Here is a 13,043-nt window from a genome sequence, read left to right on the forward strand (position 1 = left end):
AAAGTTGTTAAGAGAGTAAATTCTAAGCATTTTCAGAATAAGGAAAAATATTTTTTCTTTCATTTTATATCTATGCGAGGTGATGGATGTTACTAAACTTATTTCATGATGTATGTAAGCCAGAACATTATGCTGTACTCCTTAAACTTATGCAGTGCTTCATGTTAATCATTTCTCAAAACTGAAAGGAAAAAAAAAAAAACATAAGAAAAGTAAAAAAATCTCACCAGAAAATGTAAATAAATAATAAAGCTTGTGGATTAGTCACTCGATAAAGACCAAAGTAGTAAAATTAATTAAAAATGCAATGATTGGGCTTCCCTGGTGGTGCAGTGGTTGAGAGTCCGCCTGCCGATGCAGGGGATGTGGGTTCGTGCCCCAGTCCTGCAAGATCCCACATGCCGGCGGAGCGGCTGGGCCCGTGAGCCATGGCCACTGAGCCTGCGCGTCCGGAGCCTGTGCTCCGCAACGGGAGAGGCCACAGCAGTGAGAGGCCCGCGTACCACAAAAAAAAAAAAAAAAAAAAAAATGCAATGATTAGTCAAGGGATAAATAAAATAAAAAGATGTTAAAAAAAAAAAAAAGAAACCTGTATAGAACCAACATGGTAACTCTGGAGACCCATGAGTTACTCAAGCCCTTTTCTAGCCTCACTAAATGGCAGTGGCTATGATACCTAAAAAGGATGATCAACCGACCAGTGCATCTGGTTGTTTTTGTGCAGTTATTATCCCTTATGAACAAAGTAGAAAGGGTATCCTATAGCTGGTGCTATTTTCTTGCCCATCTCTTAAAAAAAAAAAAAAAAAAATCTCTATTCAGGACCACACAGGTTCAGTGAACCTTCCGCAGCCTCATAGAACACTGAATTTATATTTGATGGATTCTTTAGTGAAGCCCTTTATAAGACTAAGTAATATCTATCAAGAAAAAAATTAAGAATATGGGTTAAAATTCCAGTAATTCATCCAAGGTTAAATGCTAGAATAAAGTACTGGTCTAAGTGAAAGCAAGCAAGGGAGTGTTGGTGAGGGTACCTTGAAAGAATATTTATTTTTCCTCATATTTTCATTCAGGCAGCAGATTAAATGTACAGATCGGCCTTGAACAACACAGGGGTTAGGGACACTGGACACCTCACCTCCCCAAGTTGAAAATCTGCATATAACTTTGCAGTCACCCCTCCATATCCATGGTCCTGCATCCACAGATTCAGCTAACCTTGGATCATGTAGTACTGTAGTATTTATTGAAAAAAATCTGTGTATCAGTGGACCCATGCAGTTCAAACCTGTGTCGTTCAAGGGTCAACTGTACAGGTTTATGTTTCTTAGGGGACTGCCTTTGTTTTAAAACTTCTAAAAAGACAAATTGGATTAAAAATGAACATTATTTGCTTTTGGGGATTAAAGTAGATTTTGTTTTAAAGACATATCATCTAGCCCAGCTGCAGTGGTGGTTGGGGGCAATGGGGAAGTGACTCACAGGAAAACTTTTTCATATGATGATTTTGACATATTTTTAAATTTTATTTTTTATTGAAGAGAAACATCTGAACAGACATAACTTGGAAGCCTTTATAACTGACTAAACCTCTCATAGTAGTTTGTTATTGTTTGACGGAATATTGAGAAACATTGTAAATTTTCTAATTTGTTGACTATTAGTAATATGTTTTTATTCACATATTTGAAAAAGTATTTGAAAGCTTAAATATTTCTGAAAATAAATAATTCAGTCTGAGATCATCTAAAATGCTAGTTTTTGTTTTCTAAGACAAAAATTTTCACAAGTATTCTAAGAAAAATGTTTGAACTTAACTTTCTTTTGTTTCCCTTTGAACTTTTGGTTGAACAAAAGCGGAGGTCATAAAAGGTCATAACGTATGCATCTTATTTAAATGGTTCAGGGAAAGGGGTGTGTGTGTGTGAGAAAGAGAAGAAGAGGCAAAACAAATGTGCCAAAATGGTAAACATTGGTGAATCGGGGTAAAGGGTATATGAGAGTTCTCTATTACTCTTGCAACTTTTCTAAAATCTGTGGGGGAAAGAACACAAGGATTTAAGTAAGCCACAAATTACATGATTGTTTTTTGATTAATACATCTACCTGCTTATAAAATTGTTTGTGACAGCAATAAACATGTGTTGTTTATAACCATTCCAGACTTGGCAGTGTCATAACAAAACAGCCAATGATTTTGTCTTCGTTAGTTCCTCCTCTCTGATAGCTACAGCTGGTCTTTCAACTGACAATAGGTAAGAGATTATAACTGAAATTGAAGTCTGTGTATGTATAGCTAAGCTTTATTTTTTAATTGCTTAATGTCCTTATATCTCAATAATGTCATAATTACACCTTTAAATATTTTTATTTAAAGAGACTTGTTTCTTAGAGCTTTTTTAGTGTTTTAATTGTAAAGCTAAGGAAATTCTGGTGACATTAAAGACAAAATCCATTCCTTCTGGATTTTTAGTATTCTAATGTTAAGACTTTAGTGTAGGATAAAAGAATTTGATTGTTGGTAGAGTTTTTCTCCATATTATTTGCTATGTGTTAAGAAAGCTTGAGGCCAAAAAAAAAAAAGAGTATTATTTATTGGCCATGCTATTTAGTTAAATCCTTGCCACAGCTTTATTATATCGCATTATCAATGTTTCACAGTAAGAACACAAGAAGCTGAGTTGTATAATAACTAGTAAGTGACAGCCCGTCCCCATCTCCCCAAATAGCTTAAATATGCAAAAAAAAGTCTCCTCCCTCCATGTCCAGGCACACTTTTTACTTTCCTCCTACAGCTGAGTTCTGTGATTAAGGCCTTCTGAGGTTGCTGAGCTTTTGTGTTTGTCCTGAGGCCTCACTTTACACTCAAAGTGGGAATTTTAGGAATATGGAGTTTTCAGCCCGTTTTTCATAGAAATTCTTATACACATTTGTGCCTTCTTTGTAACTCACAGAATGGAGTAGAAGCTGCTCCCTTTTGTAGTAGGAATAAGTTTTCTTTGTACTCAAGAAAATTCGGTGTGTCCTGCTACTTATGTATGTGGTCGAACTATTAGATTAGAAAATCAGTGAATACAAAAAGTGGTTCCCATATTCAGACTTCATATAGTACTCCTTGTAATTACATGTTAATCTAAAGTTATTCAGTTTGGGAAGCTATTAGTTTTTTAAATTTTTGTCTAAAAATTAATCATACATAAATATATTGGCTACTTGTATTCGATGCTTTATAAATTTAAGAACTTTCTGTGTGAGCAAGGTTCAAGCGAGCTATAATGAGACATATTGCTTTTTTTCATTGAAGTATACTTGATTTACAACATTATATTAGTTACAGGTATACAGCATGGTGATTCAGTATTTTTGCAGATTATACTTCATTATAGGTTATTACAAGATAATTTTTACAATTCCCTATGCTATACAGTATATCCTTGTTGCTTATCTATTTTATATATAGTAGTTTTTATCTATTAATTCCATATTCCTAATATGTCACTCACCCGTCTTCCCCTCTTTGGTAACCACAAGTTTGTTTCTATATCTGTGAGTCTGTTTCTGTTTTGTATATACAGTCATTTGTCTTTGTTTTTAGATTCCACATGTAAGTTATATCATATAGTATTTGTCTTTTTCTGTCTGATTTATTTCACTTAGCATGATATTCTCTAGGTCCATCTACATTGCTGCAAATGGCAGTATTTCATTCTTTTTTATGGCTGAGTAGTATTTTATTGTGTGTGTGTGTGTGTGTGTGTGTGTGTGTGTCAGTCACATCTTAATCCAGTCATCTGTTGATGGGCACTTGAGTTGCTTCCATGTCTTGGCTATTGTAAATAGTGCTGCTGTGAACATTTGGATGCATGTATCTTTTTAAATTAGTATTTTCATTTTTTCCAGATATGTACCCAAGGAGTAGAATTGCTGGATCATATGGTAGTTCTATTTTTAGTTTTTTGAGGAACCTCCATACTGTTTTCCACAGTGGTTGCACCAATCTACATTTCCACCAACAGTGTACAAGGGTTCCATTTTCTCTACACTGTCTCCAGCATTTATTGTTTGTAGATTTTTTTGATGATGGCCATTCTGACTGGTGTGAGGTGATAACTCATTGTTGTTTTGATTTGCATTTCTCTAATAGTGAGTGATGTTGAGAATCTTTTCATGTGCCTGTTGGGCATCTGTATGTCTTCCTTGGGAAATTGTCTATTCAGATCTTCTGCCCATTTTTTTATTGAGTTTTTTTTTTTTATATTGAGTTGTATGAACTGTATGTATATTTTAGGTTTTAACCCCTTGTCAATCATCATTTGCAAATATTTTCTCCCATTCAGTAGGTTGTCTTTTCGTTTTGTTGATGATTTCCTTTGCTGTGCAAAAGCTTTATGTTTAATTAGGTCCCATTTGTTTATTTCTGCTTTTATTTCTTTTGCCTTAGGAGGCTGATCTAAGAAAATATTGCTACAATTTTTGTCAAAGAGTGTATTGCCTATGTTCTCTTCTAGGAGGTTTATGGTTTTCCATTCTTACATTTAGGTCTTTAAACCTTTTTGAGTTTATTTTTGTATATGGTGAACAGGAATGTTCTAATCTCATTATTTTATATGTGGCTGTCCAGTTTTTCCACCACCACTTGTTGAAGAGACTGTCTTTTCTCCATTGTGTATTCTTGCCATCTTTGTCATAGATTAACTGACCATAAATGCTTGGGTTTATTTCTGGGGTCTCTGTTCTGTTCCATTGATCTATGTGTCTGTTCTTGTGGCAGTAGCACACTGTTTTGATTACTGTAGCTATGTAGTATAGTCTGAAATCAGGGAGTGTGATTCTTCCAGCTCTATTCTTTTTTCTCAACATTGCTTTGGCAATTCAGGGTCTTTTGTGATTCCATGTGAGTTTTAGGATTATTTTGTTCTAGTTCTGTGAAAAATGCCATGGGTATTTTGATGGCGATTGCATTAAATCTGTAGATTGCTTTGAGTAGTGTGGCCAATTTAACAATATTAATCTTCCAGTCCGAGAGCACAAGATATCTTTCCATTTCTTTGTATTATCTTCAGTTTCCTTCATCAGTGTTTTATATTTCAGAGTATAGGTCTTTCACCTCCTTGGTTAAGTTTATTCCTAGGTATTTATTCTTGTTGATGTGATCTTAAACAGGTTGTGTTTTACTTTCTTTTTCTCATATTTCATTATTAGTGTATAAAAATGCAGATTTTTTTAATATTGATCTTGTATCCTGCACCCTTGCTGAATTCATTTATTAGTTCTAAATTTGGGGGGTGAAGACTTCAGGGTTTTTTATCTAAAGTATCATGTCATCTGCAAATAGTGACAGTTTTACTTCTTCCCTTCCAATTTGTTTTTTTTTAATTTAAAAAGAAATTATTTATTTACTTTGGCTTCACCAGGTCTTAGCTGCAGCATGCAGGATCTTTAGTTGCAGCATGTGGAGTTCTTAGTTGCGGCATGTGGACTCTTAGTTGCGGCATGTGTGCACTATCTAGTTCCCTGACCAGAGATCAAACCCAGGCCCCCTGCATTGGGAACATGGAGTCTTACCCACTGGACCAACAGGGAAGTCCCCTTCTCTTCCAATTTGGATGCCTTTTATTTCTTTTTCTTGTCTGATTGCTGTGGCTAGGACTTCCAGTACTATGTTAAATAAAGTGGAGACAGTGGACATCCTTGTCTTGTTTCTGAATTTACTGGGCAGGCTTTCAGCTTTTCACTGTTGAGTATGATGTTGGCTGTGGATTTGTCTTAAATGGCCTTTATTATGTTGAGGAATGTTCTCTCTATACACACTTTGATGAAAGTTTTTATCATGAATGGACATCTCAGTAGACAGTTTTTCTGTGTATTTTGAGATGATCATGTGATTTTTATCTTTCCTTTTGTTAATGTGATGTATTACATTTATTGATTTGCAAATGTTGAACTGTCCTTGTGACCTCAGAATAAATCCAACTTGATCATGGTGTATGATGCTTTTTATGTATTGTTGGATTCAGTTTGCTAATATATTTTGTTGAGGATTTTTGTATTTGTAGTTATCAAAGATACTGGACTGTAATTTTCTTTTTTTGTAGTGTCTTTGTCTGGTTTTGGTATCAGGGTAATGGTGGCCTTGTAGAATGAATTTGGGAGTGTTCCCTCCTCTTCAGTTTTTTTGGAATGGTTTAAGAAGGATAAGTGTTTGTTCTTCATATGTTTCGTAGAATTCTCCTGTCTGGTCCTGGACTTTTGTTTCCTGGCGGTTGGGTTTTGGTTTGTTTTTTTTTTTCCCTTACAGATTCATTTTCGTTTCTAGTGATCAGTCTGTTCAAACTTTCTGTTCTTCTTGACTCATTCTTGGCAGGCTGTATGTTTCTAGAAACTTGTCCATTTCTTCTAGGTTGTCCAATTTGTTGGCATATAACTGTTAATAGTATTATAATTCTTTGTATCTCTTTCGTATCAGTTGTTATTTCTCCTCTTTCATTTCTTATTTTGTTTATTTGGGTCTTCTCTCTTCTTGATGCGCTGGATAAAGGTTTGTCAATTTTGTTTTCGTTTCAAAAAATCAGTTCTTAAAAATAAATCAGCTCTTGCTTTCATTGATTGTTTTTGTTGTTGTTTTTTTTAAGCTCTATTTTGTTTATTTCCTCTCTGATCTTAATTATTTTCTTCCTTCTTCTGACTTTGGGCTTTGTTTGTTCTTTTTCTAATTCTTTTAGGTGGTAAGTGATAGGCTGTGTTGTTTATTTGAGAAGGCCTGTATTGCTATGAACTTCTCTCTTAGAATTGCTTTTGCTTCATCCCATAGATTTTGGGTTGTTGTGTTTCCATTTACATTTGTCTCAAGATCTTTTTTGACTTCCTCTTTGATTTTGTCATTGACCCATTGGTTTTTTAGTAGCGTGTTGTTTAGTCTCCATGTGTTTGGGGTTTTTTTCCATTTTTCTTTCTGGAGTTAATTTTTAACTTCATACTATTGTGGTCAGAAAAAAATGCTTGATACAATTTCTATCCTCTTAAATTTGTTGAGGCTTGTTTTGTGACCTAGTATGTAATATGTTTTGGAGAACATTCCATGTGTGCTTGAAAAGAATGTGCATTCTGCTGTTTTGGGGTGTTATATTCTGTACATATCATTTAAGTTCAGCTGGTCTATTGTGTCACTTAACACCACTATTACCTTACTTTCTCTCTGGATGATCTGTTCATTGATGTTAGGGGGGGTGTTAAAATCCCCTGCTATTACTGTATTATTGTCTGTTTCTCCCTTTATGTCTATTAGTATTTGCTTTATATATTTAGGTGCTTCTGTATTGGGTGCATATATGTTAACAAGTATAATATTCTTTCTGTATTGATACCTTTATCATTATATAATATGAGACAGATCTATTTTTATTCTGTGGTTAACTTCTTATGTCATTCAATAATCTTTTTTTTTTTTCCAGAAACATATGTTTGTGGGACACTCTTGTAGCACCTTCCAATAGTTTAGTCCATGGTAAGTTTTGAAAGCATTTTATGAATCACAAACTCATAAAGTAAAAGTGATGTTTAAATGGATTTTTTTTTTAATGACACACTTAGTAGTCTGTGAGGTTTATTTTTGACCATGGTGGCAAAGTTTAAAAGCAGAAAAAATGCTGTATATGTAATTAACTCTTCACTGTACTTTAATGAAGGACAGTGGAACATAGATAATATAAAAATCATTTGTTTTTACTTTGAATCTGATAGCACAGGTACGAACATCAGTTACAGTATTATATCCCCTCACACCACTCTTACTCAACTTTGTACTTGAAGTTCTAAATAAAGCAATAAGACAAGAAAAGGAAGTAAAAGTTATCCATATTGGAAGGGAAGAAATAAAACTGTTTATGCACAGATTACATGATGGTGTAGAAAATCCCAAAGAATACAGAAAAAAAACTGCTGGAACTGATGTGCAAGCACAGCAATGTCACAGGATACCAGGTCATTATACTAAAATTAGTTGCATTCCTTTATCAACAATGAACAATTGGAATTTGAAATTTAAAAAAAATATTACCATTTAAAAGAGCACCCAAAATAATGAAATACTGAAGCATAAATCGAAATATGTATAGCATCTATTGGGAAAAGCCACAAAAAAAGTAAAAGAAAAAAAGGTCTAAATAAATGTTCATCATGTTCACAGATTGTAAAACTTGATATTGTTAGGATGTTACTTCCTCACAACTTTATAGATTCAGTGGAATTCTAATTAAACCCCCAGCAATCTGTTTTGTATATATCAACAAACTGGTTCTAAAGTTTATGTAGAGAGGCAAGAGACCTAGAATAATGCATACTGAATAAAAACAAACTTGGAGAACTCACATTACCTGATTTCAGGACTCACTATAAAGCTACAGTAATCAAGCCATTGTGGTACTGGCTGAAGAATAGACACAGATTAGAGAGCCCAGAAATAGACCCACACATAAATAGTAGACTCATTGCTAATAATGGCACAAAGATAATTCAGTGGAAACAGATAGTCTTTCAACAAAAAGTGCTAATAACAATTGGGTGCTTATATGTGGAATAATGAACATAGGTACAAACCTTACCCCTTTCACAAAAATGTACTCAAAATGACTCATGTAAAACATGTAAAAACAAAACTGTAATACTTCTAGAAGGAAATATAGGAGAAAATCTTGGTGACCTCGGGTTTGGTAATGAGATTTAGATACAACACCAAAAGCACAATCTATTAAAGAAATGATATATTCAAGATTTTTTTAAATTACCGTTTTTCTCAATACCTGAATAGCAAATAAGCATATAAAAGATGCTCAACATCAGTAGTCATCAGGGAAATGCAAACTAAATTCACCATAATTTATCATACTACTCTGTATACTGAAATGGCAAAAACTAAAGGTTCTAGACTACCAAGTGTTGGTGAGGATATGGAGAAACTGGAACCCTCATGATTTGCTGATAAAAGTATAAAACAGTACAACTGCTTTGGAAAACTGTTTAGCAATTTCTTAGTGAAGTTAAACATGCATGTAGCGTGACCCAGCAGTATATAGTTTTACATATGTACCCAAGAAAAATGAAAACACATGTCCACAAATAGACTGGTATTAGGAATGTTCTTAGCAGCTTTATTTATAGTAGCCCAAAACTGGAAACAACACAAATGTCCAACAGGATAACGTGGTATATTTATGTAATAGAATACTACTCAGAATTTAAAATCATGACCTACTGATACGTGAGACACATCTAAAATGTTATGTTAAAGAAAAAGAAGCAGGCACAAAAGAATATATACTATAAAATTCCATTTATGTGAAGTTCAAGAATTGGCAAAACCAATTGGATAGAAATCAGGATAGCGATTGCCTTTGAGGGAGAGGCATGAGGGAACTTTCTGGGATGATGAAAACAGCTGTGTTAAAAGCCGTATTTGGTACAGGGCTAATTTTGCCCCTCTGTTGAGGCAGTACCCTTCTCAGTACTCTATACGATGCCTTGTGAATTATGAGGGTTTTTTCCCAGTATGGCTGGTGGAAATAGGAACCCAGATCAACTTGGGTTCCCCTTTCTTATGCCACGGCCAGAAAATACTCTGTAGGCAATAAGCTGGGGCAGTTATGTTGGTCACCCAGTTTGTTTCCCATTTTGCAAAGATCATTCTTCATTGCTTAGTGACCGGTGTCTCAAACCATTGTTTCCTGTATATCATTTGATATTTTAATTGTTTTAGGCAGGATGGCAAATCTAATCTATCATTCTACCTTGGCCAAAAGCCAGAAGTCTGTTTCTTATACTATTAAATAGTTTTTACTTTTTTTTCCAGCTTTTACTTGTCATGATAGCGGAGCCACTGTTTTAGCATATGCTCCAAAACATCAGCTACTAATATCAGGTGGCAGAAAAGGCTATACATGTGTTTTTGACCTTCGGCAACGACAGCAGAGGCAGCTTTTCCAGAGCCATGATTCTCCTGTTAAAGCCATTGCTATTGATCCAACTGAAGAGTACTTTGTTACAGGATCTGCTGAGGGCAACATAAAGGTAAATACAGTAATGCCACAATATCTATTACAATATGAAAAGAAATCTTTAGAAACCTTAGATCTTTAATCATATTGATGACACCAGTCTCTTTAAATAATAGAAGTATTAATTCCTTTGTAGTCAACAAGGTTAATTGCTATTTAATAAATCTTTTAATGAATGAAATAAAATAATACTTAACTTGAAAAATGCCTGTTTTTCAGTTGTTTTCAAATATGCTTAACTAATGCACGCAAAAGAACTGGATTTTCCATGGATATGAACATATTTCAGACATTAGAATTAGTCTTGACTCCATATTCAGAGTTACTGAATTCAGTTTCAGGGGCTGTGAGATATGCTGACATTTTCCCTTATTCCAAATTTCTCCCCATTTTGTCATTCATAGTATCAGCATCCAACAACTCAGTGCCTGATTCAAGAATTCTGATGTACCTGGATAAGCTCTGCCTGTAACAGTCCTTCTCAAACTCCACTGTGTTTCAAACTTAGAAGTTTGAATGTTAAGCAGCTTGTTAAAAATGTTAAGCACCTTGTTAAAAATGCATCCCACTCCAGAAATACTGTTACTAGGTCCTATCCCAAAAATACCCATTTGGTAAGTCCAAGGCTCAGGAATGTGCATTTTTGGAACACAGAAATAGTGGTTTTGATGGCAGGTTCTCTGGCTACACTCAGAAGGATCTGCAGGGATAAGACTAGTCCCTAAGTTACTCTAATGGTTAGCAACCCACTGGAGGAGTCTAGTTTCTTAGAATCCATTAATTTAAGTGCTACTGAGTACTTAGTACAGGTAAGTTGGACTGCTTTGTTAGAACTTCCATATTGTTTTCATAATTCTCAGCCAGAAGAAATTGAAGAATTTCAAAAAGGTTTTTCTTAAATATATACACCAGCTTCCATACAGAATTCTTTTTTTTTCCAGTTTGAAGCTAGTTTCTTATTTGAACTGCCCTCAGTTTAGAATAAGTCATACTATGTTTTAGATTAGTTATTTAGATTAGTTTGTACTTTCATTCTGAGGTTTATTATTTAATTAAGTTATAAGATTTCGTAGTATACCAGGTAGTATTCAGGACTTACAATTTAACAATCATGTCTAGAGTAATATAAATTAATGAATTTCTTAGGGAAAAGAAAGAAATATTTTTTTTTAATGTGATGTCAAAACATCAGAAAGTTGTAATAATTTATCTTGCAGCTGGAATATAGTTTTGACTGGTCTGAAGGCCTCTAGGTGTTTGGTATTTTCCTCTTTCCAGCGGTTCTGATCCCTTGGTGGGTACTGTATATTATGGGGAAAGAATTACCCCACTATACAACTACACAACAGAAACTTCGCTGAGAGATAGGAAATCTTGATTGTAGTTCCTATAACATTACAAGTTTCTGTTGCATTGTACACCTAACCTCCTTGTACCTAAGTTTTCTCGTCTCCAACTAAGGGTTTAAAGTACCTCCTCTCTTACTGGATTGATTTTTGAAGAATGTGATAATATCAAAGAGCTTTGGAAAATTGCAACACCATATACAGAATCAAAATGTTATGACTGTAAGCCTACACAGATTTTTCTCCATTTTTGTTTTAGAAATTCCTTATTTGTGCAGGAAGACAGACGTGAATCTTTTGTTCGGATTTTTAAGGTAATGTCAACCCCAATTTTTATTTTGTTCTTATATATTTCAGATTTGGAGTCTCTCTACCTTTAGTCTTCTCCACACTTTTATCAATGAACATGCTCGGCAATCCATTTTCAGAAATATTGGAACCGGAGTGATGCAAATTGAGACAGGGCCTGCAAATCACATTTTTTCATGTGGAGCTGATGGAACAATGAAAATGAGAATACTGCCAGATCAGTTTAGCCCATTAAATGAAGTGTTGAAAAATGATGTGAAATTTATGCTGTAACATTTTAACAATAAGATGTATAATTTATTACCTATTCCATGAAGTGGCCAACACATATGATGTACAGTGATCAGTCTCTATGCCACAGATAAGCTAATGCTTTCCTGTTTTCATATTTATTTTATGGAGCTTTGCCCTTGATGCACTGATGCCTTAAAAATTAATAAGGTCATTCAAAATTAGACTACATTGCCTAAAGTAGAATGTATAAGTAATGCTGTAATAATACATATTTATAGTATAGTGAGTATATCATAGTGTTAAAGGAGTTTTGTTTTCTTGTTGTTGATAAATTCTTCTGCAGATATCTCTGCATGAATTTGTTTCACAGTAAAAATACCCTTTATGTAAAGGCAGTTGCACATCAGTCATCACTTAATTCACCACACTCTCACTGCCTTTTTCAAACTTACACATCTCACACTCCTCTCTTAATTAATGATAGATTGATATTTGGGTAAGAATCAAAAAATAGTGAACATCTCCATTAACACTGTCTTTGGGACTTTAGTGACAGGTGAGCCAAATGCCTCGTTATGTAAAGTTTTCATCAGTTTCCCCTCTGGACCCAAGTTGTGTGTGTGTGGTCGTGTATATATATGTAATGTATCTTATACATCTTATTTGAACTTTGTGTGTGTGTGTGTGTATATGTGTATATATATATATATATATGTGTGTGTGTGTGTGTATATATATATATATATGAAAACTACAAGTCTTTTCATTTGTTTTTGTGCCATAACAACTACTGCCACCAGAATAACAACTTTTTCTGCAACTGTTTTTTTCACCTTTTTTTTTTTAAATTTTTGAATTCCCATCCTAATTTTCAAATAAATTTCAGGAAAACTTCCAAGATTATTATTTTAAAGATTACATTGAGTCAGATAAGACTTAGCAGGCAATAATGATTCTGTGTTGGCATATATGAGATACTTAAGCTTATAAATTTGTCAAAGGATTTCTAGGCACCATACATTTTACTTAAATTTTATTTTATTTTATTTCTTATTTTTTAGGTGCTTTTAGTCTCAACGTTCTGAAAACCTCATAGCAGTGT

General features: G+C 34.1%; 1 protein-coding gene across 3 annotated transcripts in view; it reads left to right on the forward strand.

Annotated features, from left to right (window-relative positions):
* DMXL1 (Dmx like 1) overlaps positions 1-12,687 on the forward strand; it is a 131,371-nt gene extending 118,684 nt beyond the window's left edge. For all 3 annotated transcript variants that reach the window (XM_060296141.2, XM_030869811.2, XM_030869812.3), the window contains 4 exons: positions 2,167-2,258; positions 7,455-7,507; positions 9,848-10,065; positions 11,756-12,687. In XM_060296141.2, the coding sequence (XP_060152124.1) occupies positions 2,167-2,258; positions 7,455-7,507; positions 9,848-10,065; positions 11,756-11,980 (588 nt within the window). In that variant the 3' untranslated portion in view covers positions 11,981-12,687. The remainder of the gene's footprint in view (positions 1-2,166; positions 2,259-7,454; positions 7,508-9,847; positions 10,066-11,755) is intronic.
* Positions 12,688-13,043: the final 356 nt, after the last annotated feature.

This window comes from Globicephala melas, chromosome 3 (genome assembly GCF_963455315.2).
Source record: "Globicephala melas chromosome 3, mGloMel1.2, whole genome shotgun sequence".
Lineage (NCBI taxonomy): Eukaryota > Metazoa > Chordata > Mammalia > Artiodactyla > Delphinidae > Globicephala > Globicephala melas.